Raw genomic sequence first — 15,621 nt, 5'->3', positions numbered from 1 at the left:
GGAAACGTTCTGAATATACTGTATTCATGAATGTTGGAGTCTATCCCAGCTAAACTCGGTGGCCAGCCAAAAGCTGGGTTACAACCATGTGATTAGACGTCAGATGGATGGAAAACTCCAAAAATCACTCCATATTCTCTTCTGCTCGCTCGTGTCACCATATCTGAGTGATTGTGCAGAAATATGGGGAAACACCGACAAAAATACTTAATTCATTAACTGTGTTACAAAAAAGATCAGTTAGAATAATACATAATGTTGGATATAGAGAACATACAAACCCTTTATTTATTGAATCAAAAATACTGAAATTCCCGGTTTGTCGGGACATGTTTCCCATTCCAAATGAATTGGCCATTTTTCAAACTTCCACCATTTCCACAAAGTCAATATCGTTGACAATTGGATTCCATATTTGTTGTTGACGATAAGATTCAGGAACAATTTAGTTTTCTGAGAACGATTTGTTGAAATCCATTTAGTAACTTTTTAGCAAAAAAAAATCAATCAGTGTGACTGTGAGATAAATACTGGACACAGGTGAAGTTTCCTGTATTCCTGTTATTACTTGTAAGGGAATTAGGTATAAATGAAGTATGGATACAAACAAGCAAGTAAACAACAATTAATGGCCATTCAAATCTTATCTGAATAAAGTGCAACCAACACATAAGAATGAAATTAACAAAAGGAAACTATTTTTTCTCACATTTTAAACATTCGAGCAAATTTCAACAAAAGTACAGTTAGCAACATTTTAAGAGTAGACTTGCTTCTTCATCCATCTCTTCTATTTATTAGTTTGTGATAAAATGACTTCTATTTGGTTGCGTGTTATGTGTCACACTTCATGTTGTGTTCCGGAAGTCTGTACGCCGTCGTAGCTTGCTCCAGCATCACTACTGTTTTGTCAGTTGCGTCTTTTGCGTTGTGTCGTTTGTTGCTGTTGAGGCTTTGGCAATCGTGCTGCAGCTGAACATTGTTGTGTCGTAATTAATGATGTTACCTTGTAGTGTTTGTTGTGACCTTTCTAAGCCACCGTAGTTTTTTGCCATTTTTGTTTTGATGACCTCATAGGTAGGCGAAATAGACTCAATGTCTAATATCCGTATTTTTAAAGTGTTAAACGTCATATAAAGTCAGCAGTTCTTCAATCCAATGTTTTCCTTTTTCTATTATCGATAAAAATCAATCATTTTCCCTTTTAAATCGATCTTAGATTGATACCTATCTTATTGAAGGCAAACTTGCCGAGCACACATCGATATACTTGAAATTTAGGAATATAAATCGATCTAGTGTAACATCGATTAATTGTTGCACCCCATTTAGTATATATAAGTGGTTCTCAAATGGGGGTATGCGTACACCTAGGGGTACTGGAAGATATGCCAATGGGTATGTGAATTTTTTTTTAAAATATTCTACAAATAGCAACAATTCAAAAATCCTTTATAAATATATTTAATGAACAATACTTCAACAAAATATGAATGTAAGTTCATAAACTGAAAAAAAAAAAAATTCAACAATGCAATATTCAGTGTTGATAGCTAGATTGTTTGTGGACATGTTCCATAAATATTGATTTTAAAGATTTATTTTTTTGTGGACAAATGTTTAGAATTAAGTTCATGAATCCAGATGATCTCTATTACAATCCCCAAAGGGGGCACTTTAAGTTGATGATTACTTCTATGTGTAGAAATCTTTATTTATAGTTGAATCACTTGTTTATATTTAAACAAGTTTTTAGTTATTTTTGTATATTTTTTTCCAAATAGTTCAAGAAAGACCACTACAAATGAGCAATATTTTGCACTGTTATACAATTTAATGAATGAGAAACTAATGGCATAGTGCTGTATTTTACTAATTTATCTCTTTTTTTTCAACCAAAAATGCTTTCCTCTGATTAGGGGGTACTTGAATTAAAAAAATGTTCCGAGGGGGTACATCACTGAAAAAAGGTTGAGAACCACTGGTATATATAATGTATCTATGTGTGTATATATTTATAAATATATATATATATACACACATACATACTGTTTTTTTAACACGCGTCCTTTATGACCGTGCCGTAGCGGGGGAACTTGGCTACAGTTCACTTGTTTGCGAGCAAAAATGAAAAATAAAGGCCACATTATGGACATATCAGATTGACAGCCATAGCAACATGTTCTCCTGGCAAGAAAATTCTATTTTTCGCCGAGACGACATCACTGCAGCAAATGCCTGCATGAAATTGAGATAAATAAATAAAATGTTTTTTTTTGCTAACAAGATATTTTTTCTAACCACTTCACTCTTTGTTTGACTAATTGTTTAATTTAACGTCCTTCACACTGGACATAAGAATCAGTTTCGGGGATGCTACGGTTTTCAGCAGAATGTAGCACAGGTTTTAGTTATATTTACGATAATGAAAATGCAAAAATATTTTTCTTTTTTAAATGTTTTTTCATCCCAAAAAATCTGATTAATATTAAATCTCTGAAATCAAAAATATATAGTTTTTATTGACCAACAACATATAATTTTCTTAGCAATCTTGTATAATGATAGTATATCTAACTAACCATGACCTCAGAATCCTCTCCCGACATGAAGCTACAGGAATAATTCTGTTTGGACATCTATTGGGTTACGCAGGAACATAGACATCATGTCTGACAGCTTCCTTCATGTTTATCAGGAGGGAGGAGACATAAAACATCACAGTTTGTTCAAGAAAACCTCCTAGCGAGAAAGTTAGGTAAACAGAGTATGCTAACTGACTCCAAGTCTAACTTACCTCTCTTTCTGAAATGAAAAACATTATTATTTCCCTCATAGCACGGTTGAGGCACTCAGAATTTTCACTTGAAGTCTAAATATACAAGTCATGTATCATCGAGAAATACCTGACTGTGATGGAGTTATATCCAGGCGTCATCAGTTTATGCTCATAGACTTAAATTAGTCAGAGCCAGTCTGAGCACTAGTGCCAAGTACTACACATTTTATACTCAACAGGAGAAGGCGTGCATGCCCAGGCAAGAATCTAGTGGATTAGGTGTAGAATACAACTGTAAAGATGCAACACATCTGTCATCAGAATGGAATCACCCTTGTTAGCAATGAGGTACTGTGTGGCACAATCATCACTCAGTGTTGTCGCTAGGAATTTTCAAAGTCATAAAAATGGGATCCCACAGTACATTTTTGGGGTTCCACTTTTTTGGAACCGTTTTGAAAACAAATGATAAATGTATGCATTATCCTGTTATATTTGACATTCTATATTGTGTTTTGGAAAAAGGTTGTCATAAACGTTACTCAATTCATTAGAAAAATAATATGGGTTATATTTGTATAGCGCTTTTCTACCTTCAAGGTACTCAAAGCGCTTTGACACTATTTCCACATTCACCCATTCACACACACTCACACACTGATGGCGGGAGCTGCCATGCAAGGCTCCAACCACGACCCATCAGGAGCAAGGGTGAAGTGTTTTGCTCAAGGACATAACGGACGTGACGAGGTTGGTAGAAGGTGGAACCAGGAACCCTCAGGTTGCTGGTACGGCCACTCTCCCAACTGTGCCACGCAAAGGAAAACAATTTTTAATGCATATGTAAAGCTTTTCAGTTATAAACATTCATTCACTTTTTTATTTCCTTCATGGATCTAAACTTTACTGCTGCCGGTATTTTTTGCTATATTTTCATTTAATAATTTGCCGGTGTACTTATTTCAGTATAAAAGTGTAAAAAGTTTTTTGCTTTGGTCATGAAATTATGATAATCGTGTGCCAGGGCATAAATGCATATGGCAAATTGAATTGATTATTCTCACCTGTATGTAGATCATCAGTCGTTAAAAAAACGCCGCATTTACACTTTCATGGCAAATAATGCCAACAAACTTCGAATTTGCCAAGTTAGTTTCAGTGTCATTTAATACTGTTGCACTCAATGCCTCGATCATTTCATCTGTGGCTTGGTGATGGCCATAAGCGGTGTGTTCCCCTTTAAGAATGGCGGTATGTGGGTTGCGTGACGTGTTTAAGTGAGTGCGCAAGTTAGGAGAGGGAGCGCTAGCATGTTCAGGAGTTGAAATAGCATGGTGGATGTCCGCTTGGCTTTGTGGAAAACATAAATAAAGAGTTGAAACAAATCAACGGCCTCGTCTTTCCAACCAAAGAGCGGAAATGTAAGGACCCACTGCTGGGTAAAGTGGGGGGTGTTACCTCCGACAAATATCCCCTGCGCTTCTCGACCATGATCTGCTGGGAGAAGACAAGTAGGAAAGGTGCAACATGATAAATTCTTGGTGCCTTAGTCCGTTTACATGGGGTGAAAAATAATTTTTCCATCTTCAAAAGTGCGCCATTTGCGGAAAAGTCATTGAAGTGAAGTGAACTGAATTATATTTATACAGCGCTTTTTCTCTAGTGATTCAAAGTGCTTTACATAGTGAAACCCAATATCTAAGTTACATTTAAACCAGTGTGGGTGGCACTGGGAGCAGGTGGGTAAAGTGTCTTGCCCAAGGACACAACGGCATTGACTAGGATGACGTAAGCGGAGATCGAACCTGGAACCCTCAAGTTGCGTGCACGGCCACTCTACCAAACGAGCTATACCGCCCCCAAGCTTCGCTTCCTGGGTTTATTGCTTGCCATGACGAAAACATTAACACACGGGAGTCCTATTCCCCGGAAATGCAGTATTTGTGAACGATAAAACTTTCCGTGAAACAGTATTTAATAAATTGTACCGGAAAGTTCGTTACTTGGAAGACGACCAATAAAAACACAATAAACGGGGACAGAAATTTGACTCGGCAAACATAAGCAAAACAAAACAACAGTGGACAGCACGGTGGAATATGGGTTAGTGCATGTGCCTCACAATACGAAGGTCCTGAGTAGTCCTGAGTTCAATCCCGGGTTGGGATCTTTTTGTGTGGAGTTTGCATGTTCTCCCCGTGACTGCGTGGGTTCCCTCCGGGTACTCCTGCTTCCTCCCACCGCCAAAAACATGCACTTGGAGATAGGTTGATTGGGAACACTAAATTGGCCCTAGTGTGTGAATGTGATTGTGAATGTTGTCTGTCTATCCGTGTTGGCCCTTTGATGAGGTGGCGACTTGTCCAGGGTGTACACCGCCTTCCACCCAAATGCAGCTGATAGCATCAATTAGCACAAAAATACTCCACACAAGTCAATAACATCAACAAAGTTCACTTTTGTGCATTCAAAAAAGGCATAAAACAATTCGGGGACAAAATGAGACAAAGAAGGAGTGGCATAAAATATGTCTTTCTCTGGCATCGTTGAAGAAAATTATACATGTAAAAAAACTACGGTGAGTTCAAGGGCCGCCAAAATTATTATGATAAAACTGCGCTCCTCAAATACTCTCATCAGAGAATCATGCTCAATATAAACAGTGTGATTTCTAACAATTCGGGAGGTGTGTGCCATGTTGTCTTCCTACAGAAACCATATTAAAACAAAAATATTTTTTCCTATTTTCATAAATTTTTTAAAAAGCTCCAGTGAACCACTAGGGCAACACTACATATCCACAGGTTGCAGACCCCAGTGTAAGACAGTGCTCAATACCAGGGTAGAGCGGAATATTCGTTAGGTCAGGAAAAAACAGGATGAAATACCCTCTGTGTTTTTTCCTGACCTAACAAATATGAATATATATATATATATATATATATATATATATATATATATATATATATATATATATATATATATATATATATATATATATATATATATATATATATATTTATATATATATATATATATATATATTTATATATATATATATATATATTTATATATATATATATATATATATTTATATATATATATATATATATATATATATATTTATATATATATATATATATATATTATATATGTATGTGTGGGAAAAATCACAAGACTACTTCATCTCTACAGAACTGTTTCATGAGAGGTTCACTCAATCGTCAGGAGATTTTAATCGAAGCATTCACATACAATGGTTTATATAGGGCACAGAGTGGGTAGGTACAGGCAGGCGTAGGGGCGTGGTGATTGGCTCATGTGTTACCTAGGAGGTGTTTCCATATGTGACGGCATGCTGATATGATTTCACTGCGCTTGTTGAGGGATGACAGGTCTGGGTGATTTATAATAAACAGTTTCTCTTTTAAGCATAGGTTGCATCTTTTATTACCGCTGTTGTAAGGTGTGCTGGATGCAAGAATTTTCCATGTTATTGAATATTCAACGTTATTGTCTTTGAGGTTCCAAATGTGCTTGCTGAGTTCTGTAGAATTCCGCAAGGTCTGGTTTCTAAAGGAGGCCTTGTTATTATTCCATATGGCTTTAAATTCTCCTTCGGTTAATCCTACGTACATGTTGAATGTGTTAATGTCCTTGCGTGTTACTTTTGCTTGGTAAACAACTGATGTTTGTAAGCACCCCCCGTTAAGAGGGCAATCAGTTTTCCTGTGGCAGTTACATTCCTTATTGGTTTCGGAGTCTTTCAGTCTGGGGGCAGGCAATCCTTTTGCAATTGCTTTGTTGTGAATTGAAATGATTTGTTGTATGTTATTCATACAGCTGTAGCTCAATTTAATGTTGTTCTTGTTTAATTTTTTTCTTAGGTTGTTGCCTTTGGGAAAGTGTTTGTCGAGCAGAGTGAGGAACTTGTGGCCGATATTAGTTGAGACGTTTTTGCTGAATGGGGGGTTGTACCAGATGATGTTGTTTCTTTTTCTGCTCTTTTTTGGTTGGTTTCCTGGCGTGTGTTCGTTGGTGAGGGTGCTTTCATCAAGTGCTTTCTGGTACAGGGGGGGGGTTGCTTGGTCGAATTCAGCTTTGGTAGATGACAGAATCAATAGCCTTTTACTAATTCCGGTAGGTATTCTTTTCGTGGTGTTGGGTGGGTGGTTGCTGTCATGGTGCACGTATTGGAGTGTTGTGTTGGGTTTCGTGAATGGTTGGTAGCTGTTATTTCTCGGGTTGAAAGTGACGTCGAGGAAGTTAACGGTTTGCTTGTTGGCTTCAATCGTGATCCGTAGGCCGTTCTCTTTGAAGATTTGGCATATGCGCTTCTTGGTATTCTCGGTGCTCCTTGGTGAGGCGCGGCACACTGCCAGTCCGTCATCACGGTAAATACCAAGGTTCAGATTGAGGCTAGCAAGCTGGGAGAGGAGGAAACTCCCAACGAGTTCACACGTTTCTGCTCCGTCAAAACTCCCCATAGTAACGTCAAATGTTGAATTGTTCTTTTTTTGCCATGGTGTACTGTTGCGGATGAGTATGGAGTTCTTTGCGTGGAGGATGATGTTTCTTTCGTTTCTTGTCATCATAGCCGCCGATAAAACCACAAACTTCTACAGAATGGACATACCAGAACATAACACTTTACTGGACCAAAGCATCACCAAATCATACAAAAAAGCGCAACCCCCAGCACTTTACAGAACATCCACCTGGAAAACAAACGGATCGCAACTGAATTGGATATTGAGGACAGGTTGGACGCAACAACCAACAAGGAAGCCTTCATCACATTGAAGGACCACAAACCCAACTTCGCAAATAACCCAACATGCCGACTAATAAACCCAACTAAATCTGAAGTAGGAAAAATCAGCAAAATAATCCTGGACAGGATCAACACAAAAATCAAGGACAAAACACCACTCAAACAATGGAAAAATACAGCAGCAGTGATCAAATTGTTTAACAACATCCAAGACAAACGACAGCACAACTTTATCTCCTTCGACATCGAAGAATTTTACCCTTCCATCACGCAAGACCTACTGACCCAAGCACTAGACTTCGCCTCGGACTACAAATCAATCACAGGCAACGAAAGAAACATCATCCACGCAAAGAACTCCATACTCATCCGCAACAGTACACCATGGCAAAAAAAGAACAATTCAACATTTGACGTTACTATGGGGAGTTTTGACAGAGCAGAAACGTGTGATATCGGAATCGGTAATTAGGAGTTGGACAATATCGGAATATCGGATGTTGGCAAAAAAGCCATTATCGGACATCTCTAATGTGTTTTCATCTCAAACATGCTACGATGGAAAAATTAACATTGATTTCTATTTTACATGCAAAGAATGCAGTGAACTGTATTGCATTCTTAAAATTTAAAACTGTTGTTGTCATTATTCAGTGTTTTTTCTTTTTATATTGTTTATGTATTGTTGGCAGGTTGAAAACAGCTCAGGAAAAACCACCATTCACACGGCAACGTATAATAATCATCAAAAACGCACAAGAGACAAGAACTTCGTTTATGCGGTCACAGCACATAAGGCTTTGAGCGCACCTGTTTTTATTTGCACTCCGGCTTCCTCCCACCTCCAAAGACATGCACCTGGGGATAGGTTGATTGACAACACTAAATTGGCCCTAGTGTGTGAACGTGAGCGTGAATGTTGTCTGTGTATCTGTGTTGGCCCTGTGATGAGGTGGCGACTTGTCCAGGGTATACCCCGCCTACAGCCCGAATGCGGCTGAGATAGGCTCCAGCGACCCCAAAAGGGACAAGCGGTAGAAAAATGGATGGATGGATGAAAGTTGGCACAATCAACCACCGAGGCATTTCAGTTGTGCGTGTCAGGCTTCAATAATGAAAACAGGCGTTTAAGAAATGAAAGAAAATTAGGCCAAACACAATAATTGAGGGCACATCTTAACATGTATAATTAAACCTTAATTAAGCAAAAATATTGCTCCGGCTCTGCTGCACCAAATAATAATATAAATCAATTTAATAAAGTCTAAATACAAATAAGGCAACAAGAGAAGTATCCCACACTTCTCTTTTTTAAAGTAAATTTCTACAGCCGATATGGGCATCTACATCAACAATATGATTTGCCTGAGAAGCTGAACAAGACAAAAAATGTAATAAAATTCAGCAAAAATATGATTTCTTCGATAATTCGATTAATCGATCGGAATATTCGATTGAATACTCGATTGCTAAAATATTCCATAGCTGCAGCTCTGGTCAAATGTCAATTATTGGATGACAAGGCACTTGATATCACATTTTAGACCAAGCGTATGCATCATGCTCTGTTATTGATAAGAATATAGTCACAAATTTCCCCCTTTTGACTTTAGTTAGCTCTCGTGGCGTGCGTCATTAATCAAACAGAAGGTCGTGGGATCGATCCTCACTGTACAGATTTACTATACAAAAGACAAGTGTGAGATACTTCTCCTGTTGCCTTTTTTGTATTTGTCTTTATTAAAGGGATGTATATTATTATTTGGCGGAGTAGGAAGGGATAGAAACAGAAAAAAAGGAAGACCCATTATGATATTCCGGGGAAAAGAGGGGAATAAGACAGAGCGACAAGAACAACAAACACAACAATAACAACAACAGAACAGCCTCAGCAAACACGATATGTACACATATGATAGTAAAAGAGAAAGCAGAGAAGCAGTTAGTGAAGTAAATATTAACACAGAAATAACAATTAACATTATTATACTACAAATGGAGCAATACAAATACCAATAGAAATAGCACTACTGATAATGAATAATTACAATAATTACCATTATTATCAACAATACAGTTGTTTCAAATGCAACAATACATATATGTAATGATAACTTGAAATACGAAAGAAAGCAGATAAATGGAGGGGAAAAAAGAGAAGCAAACTGTATTAACCTTGTAGATTGTTATAGTCACAATAGGTTAAGCTTTGTCAGTGTGCCGTGTGTTACCCAATTTTCCCTGGGGGAACAACGTTAATATATGTTTGACGAAACAACATTATATGCGTGACTGTATGTATGCATATGTGCTTGCAAATGCACAGTATATATATTTATATACATATGTATATATATAAATATATATATTTATATATTTGTATATATATATATATATATATATATATAAATATATATATATATATATATATATATACAGATATATATATATATACATATATATATATATATATATATATATATATATATATATATATATATATATATATATATATATATATATATACATATGTATATATTTATATGTATATATATATATATATATGTATATATATATATGTATATATGTATGTATATATGTATATATATCTGTATATATATATATATGTGTATATATATGTATGTGTATATATATATGTATGTGTGTATATATATATGTATGTATATATATATATGTGTGTATATATGTATATATATATGTGTATGTGTATATATGTATATATATATGTGTATGTATATATATGTATATATATAAATAAATAAATGGGTTGTACTTGTATAGCGCTTTTCTACCTTCAAGGTACTCAAAGCGCTTTGACACTACTTCCACATTTACCCATTCACACACACATTCACACACTGATGGAGGGAGCTGCCATGCAAGCCGCCAACCAGCACCCATCAGGAGCAAGGGTGAAGTGTCTTGCTCAGGACACAACGGACGTGACGAGGTTGGTTCTAGGTGGGATTTGAACCAGGGACGCTCGGGTTGCGCACTGCCACTCTCCCCCACTGCGCCACGCCGTCCCATATATATGTATATATATATATATATGTATGTGTATATATATATATGTATGTGTATATATATATATATATATATATATATGTATATATATACATATGTGTGTATATATATATGTATATATATGTGTGTATATATATATATATGTGTGTGTATATATATGTATATATATGTATATATATGTGTGTGTATATATATATATGTATATATATGTGTGTATATATATATATGTATATATATATGTGTGTATATATATATATATATATATATATATGTTTGTACAATGAATGTGTGTGTGGATGTACAAACTTTTAGTGTGATCCCCGCTCAAAGTTGAAAACATAGCGAAGTTTATAATTTCTATTATTCTGGAAATTGACCGAGGCAATATTATTCATATGATGCTGGGATAAACATGATTTCAGTTTTTCAAAGCGCCTCTTGTTTGGCCTCAGTTTTTTTCAAGTCCGAGTTACGGCCCTGAGTATTGATCCTGGCTGTATGGTATAGTTAAAGCTTTATTGTTTATTTCCTGTTCCTGCCCACGTCACATGTTGATGTTATGTCATGACGGCCCCCCAAACACAAAACCAACACAGAATCACCGAAAGGACTCGGCCAGTTATAATAGCTCTTTGCTAGGTGTTTTATGGTGACCAAGGCAGTAGGGGTCGACTAGAGAAGCTGAAGTTGCTCTTCTTTTTCTAGCCAGATTGGCAGTGTCCTGCTGATGGACCAGGACACTCAATGGCTGTACCAACTCCTGGCTGACGTGCAGCTGGAGAAGTTCTACCTGCGTGTCAGGGATGGCCTGAATATCACACGAATCGAGCACTTCGCCTATGTCAAAGAGGCCGACCTGGAGCAGATTGGCATTAGCAAACCTGGTGAGGCTCTGTGGTGCTCCATTGTGTACATTGTGTCCTAACAGGTTGCAGCTAATTCCATTACATCTTATCGCATCTTAAACGAGTTGCTATAGACCACAAGTGAAAAAATATAGCAATATTGCAATGTCTCTTTTCGTTAGCACTTACGATACAGTATCAATACAATGGCTGCAGCTAAATATCAATATTGCAATATATTGCATCGAAAATAATATAACATGATCTCGCTAGCATCAGTATATCAATATACAATATCATGGTTGTTTATGTTTGTGATACAGGATTAATTCCTTGGGTGGCACCAAATATTGGTATCATTGTCTCTTGTGATACCGTATTGATGCTAAGTGTGGAAATAATTATTTCTTAGGATACAGTATTAATATCACAATATAGTTTTTTGGTATCTGTTACTGGTATTAGTGGTGTTAGTATTGATATGGATGGTGGGACAAAATATTGACAGGAATGACACTAGCGATTGATATTAATATCATTATGTATGGTATTATTGTTTCTTATGATGTAATAATGATACTAGATGCATGATTATTTTACAGTATGTGTTATGATGCAATATTTGTTTTAGATATCGCGATGTAACATATTATTATCTTTTATGGCACAATATCGATACCAAAGGTTGAAAATGATATCACAATGTCAGATATTCACTTACAGTATACATAATCCCAGGGGTGAGGCAAAATATCATACCGCAACACACGGTATTATTCTATCAGCTATTGATACCACAGTTAGACCAAAATATCAACACCCTCATGTATTGTTCTGTTAGCTCCTATGGTACTGGGACACATATTGATACATGTTCATCACTTATGATGCAATGACAATATTTTGATAACAGAATAGCAATCAAATCAAATTAGTATTGTTACATCTTTTGTTTTTCCTTTTTAAGCACAAAGACGATTATGGGATGCTCTGAAACGCTACAAGACCTCACGGGTGCGGTCGTGGATGCCAAAGGTACTAAATTTTGTCCAGTAATATTACTTCACCAAACCACTGGTTGTTGGGCAGGTTACATAGGACTCTGTTGAAATTTGACCAAAAATAATATCAAATATAAAAAAAGTATACAAACGCATCATTTTTAATTTTGCTCCCATCTTTCAGGAGCTAAAGTCATTGATCTAAAAATGTTTCTATGTACACTCTATTCCATATCTGTGTAAATTTGTTAGTGTACCAAAATAATCCAACCGCCTCACAAGTGTGGCATATCAAGATGCTGATTCCTTTTGCACAGATTTGCCTTTGGCTGGACACTATAAAATTGTGCTGTTTTGTACTGTATGATGGTGGGCATTTCGAGGGGGTCAAAAAACTAGGCAGTATCAGGTGTGACCACCATTTGCCTCAGATTCTATATGTGTTGTTCCAAATATTCACAAACATGCTCCGTGGGTTACATGTCCATTGAGTATTCTGGCCATGCAAGAACTGGGATTTTTCAGCTTCCAGGAGATGTGCAACATGGGGCTGTGCGTTATCATGCTGCAACATGAATCATGGATCACGGGATCTTCAAAGGGAAGGAGGCGACACCAAGGCGGAACTGTGGTTTACCAGGTTTAATTCCGCTCCCTCTCATCTGGCCCAGGTGCGCTGATGCGCAATTGCCTGCAGCCTTGTTGCTGTGTGGGTGTGCTGCGCCCAGCGTGAGCAGGGGCGTGTCCGGCAGCAGCGGTCCCGGCAGAAAAAGCGGGTTAAAGTCCGCGCCGTGCCAATCTTGTCGCGGTATGCCATCAATAAGATGCACCTGCGTTTGTTATCCTTAACACACGCCTGCCAATACCATACCAGCTATAACCCAACCATGGACCACTCGATCTACAACGTTGACATCAGCTTGACGCTTGATGTGGTGGTCCTGGGCTGGTGTGGTGACGTGGTCTGCAGTTGTAAGGCTGGTTGAATGTACCTTTTTAAAATACATCTTTGGAGAAGGCCTGTGGCACAGATGTGAACATTCATGGGCAACGTGTCTGGTGGACATTCTTGCAGTCAGCATTCCACAATTACAACATCTGTGGTATTGTGCTGAACATTTTGTGATGGATTTTTCTAGTGTCGAGCATAAGGTTATGGGTGCAACGATATTTAGACATTCTCGAAAAACGTCGACAAATAAAATTTGTCGCCAACAATTATATTTGTCCACAATTGTCGTGACGTAACCACCGCCGCCATTTGCTAAAACATTGCCAGTGAAAACATTTACATTTTGATAAAAGTTCCTCCTATAATTGTACAAGACGTCAATACCTTGTTCATTTTGCAGGTGGACCTTGTCTTTTACGGCAGCACATCTGTGCATTTAAAGCAAAGAGTTTATTTTTATTTATTTATTTATTTTTATTTATTAAATTTTTTTCTCACTGGCACTCATCGAAGGCGGACGCTCCCCTTTTCTCTCCCTTATCTCTCCTGCTTGCTTCTTTGTCTTGTCTTATCTTAACTTTCTTGTTGCCTCTTTTTGCACTGCTCTCCAAATCTAAACATTGGATCTGATTAACTGGCCTCAACGGAATTGACCAGATCTTGGGTTTGGGGGGATCTGCTTGTCTTGACAAAGCGGTTGTTGCTGGACACACGACGGACTCTTGGGAAAAGAAGGAGTGCTGTGTGCCTGGCGACCCTTTCAGTCGAGGACTTGAAGATATCCACCTATTCGGAATTATGACAACAGGACATCTGCTGATTGGAGTAAGTGTTGCTCTGGTTTGTTGACAAATTGGAAGATGCTGGCAGTCTTCAAAGTACCCCAAAGCTGCCACAAATGATTGAAGGATGCGGGCAGAACTGTTGACACTGTGATTTGGATAACATCGGACTGTCTGCCGTGCAGGATGAATTTAAGGACCAGTAATAGACAATTTAGAGTGAAAAGCACAATTTATTTTCACTCGCATACAAAACATTCTAACTTGGATTGTTTCCCTGGCTTCGAGACTCTCCCGAAGGACAGTGCAGCAAAGACACAACAAACTCCCTTCTTGTCTCTCATGGACACACCAGTTTTTGTTGACTTTGGACTGACTGGCGGCTGCGACAACACCAAAGCTGCGGAACTGAAATACGTGGCAAACTTACACACACACATGCATCCACAATAGATATACGCCACACACACATACCCCAACCTCCATCCAATGTCCTTGACGCAAATTCCTTAGGGGTGATGGATGGCTGGGCAGCGCCTGAAGAGCTGCAGCCTGCCACGGTAGCCCCCACTCCCTCCCCTCTGTTGCAAGTCTCGAGTCGTATGTTGTAATATGTATATGTGCTTTGCTATGGAGTTTTTTTTCCCACTCCAGACTCAACCCCCTTCAGAGCCCAGTCGAGATTGTATTTTTTTTTACTTATCCTCCCCCAGCGTTTACCTTTTTTCCCATCTTTTACAGGGTGCTTTGTGGCGACCCATCAGTGTTACTGTTCTGTAACCCTGTACACTGTTTGTCTAATCTTGAATGGGTTTGTGCTGAAAACAAAGTTTTGTTGTACTTGTGCAATGACAGTAAAGACCTACCTACCATGATGTCGGACAACCGGAGGTACTGTAGGACACGGACTGAACCTCTCCTAGCAAACAAATATGAGATGACGTATAAAAATGTACTTTAACTATCATTTTAGCCAAAGTCGGCCAGCTAAACTTTGTCTGCATCAACTGAAGTAGTTTTTAAAGTAGCGTAGTAAAAAAAAAGACAAAATAACAATTGCGAAGTTTGAGTCTATTAGAGTACTAATAATAAAAATATTAGTCAATGTATCAATGTGAAGCTTTTTAAACACCACAAAATGTTCCTCTTTTAAAAAAAGTTAGATTAGTTTTTTTGTTGTTTGTTTTTAATGCTGCTATTTTAAAGGCCTACTGAATTGAGATTAATTAGTCATCCAAGCACATGCCTAAAATAACTTAAGCCGCATTTGAAAGTCGATGGAAAAATTAGAGCCATTAAATAGGTGTACGCTTTAAAATCCGACAAACCGATAAGATTGTCGTTGACTAGTCGTCAGTTGCAGCCCTAGCCTATAACCACATACCTTGATATGCCACACTTGTGAGGTGGACAGATTATTTCGACGAAGGGAAAGTGATA

The 15,621-nt window shown here is 37.6% G+C and overlaps 1 protein-coding gene across 2 annotated transcripts in view; it reads left to right on the top strand.

The window, feature by feature from the left end:
- tnk1 (tyrosine kinase, non-receptor, 1) overlaps nucleotides 1–15,621 on the top strand; it is a 58,383-nt gene that overhangs the window by 8,829 nt on the left and 33,933 nt on the right. The window contains exons 2-3 of one of the 2 annotated variants that reach the window (XM_061913884.1): nucleotides 11,311–11,485; nucleotides 12,414–12,481. In XM_061913884.1, coding sequence (XP_061769868.1) covers nucleotides 11,329–11,485; nucleotides 12,414–12,481 — 225 coding nt within the window. In that variant the 5' untranslated portion in view covers nucleotides 11,311–11,328. Of the gene's footprint in view, nucleotides 1–11,306; nucleotides 11,486–12,413; nucleotides 12,482–15,621 lie in introns of both variants that reach the window. The other variant, XM_061913883.1, reaches the window with a different exon arrangement.

The sequence above is a fragment of the Nerophis ophidion genome, linkage group LG10 (assembly GCF_033978795.1).
Source record: "Nerophis ophidion isolate RoL-2023_Sa linkage group LG10, RoL_Noph_v1.0, whole genome shotgun sequence".
Lineage (NCBI taxonomy): Eukaryota > Metazoa > Chordata > Actinopteri > Syngnathiformes > Syngnathidae > Nerophis > Nerophis ophidion.
The sequence above is the reverse complement of the archived record's forward strand: the minus strand, read 5'-3'. Positions and strand labels throughout refer to the sequence as shown.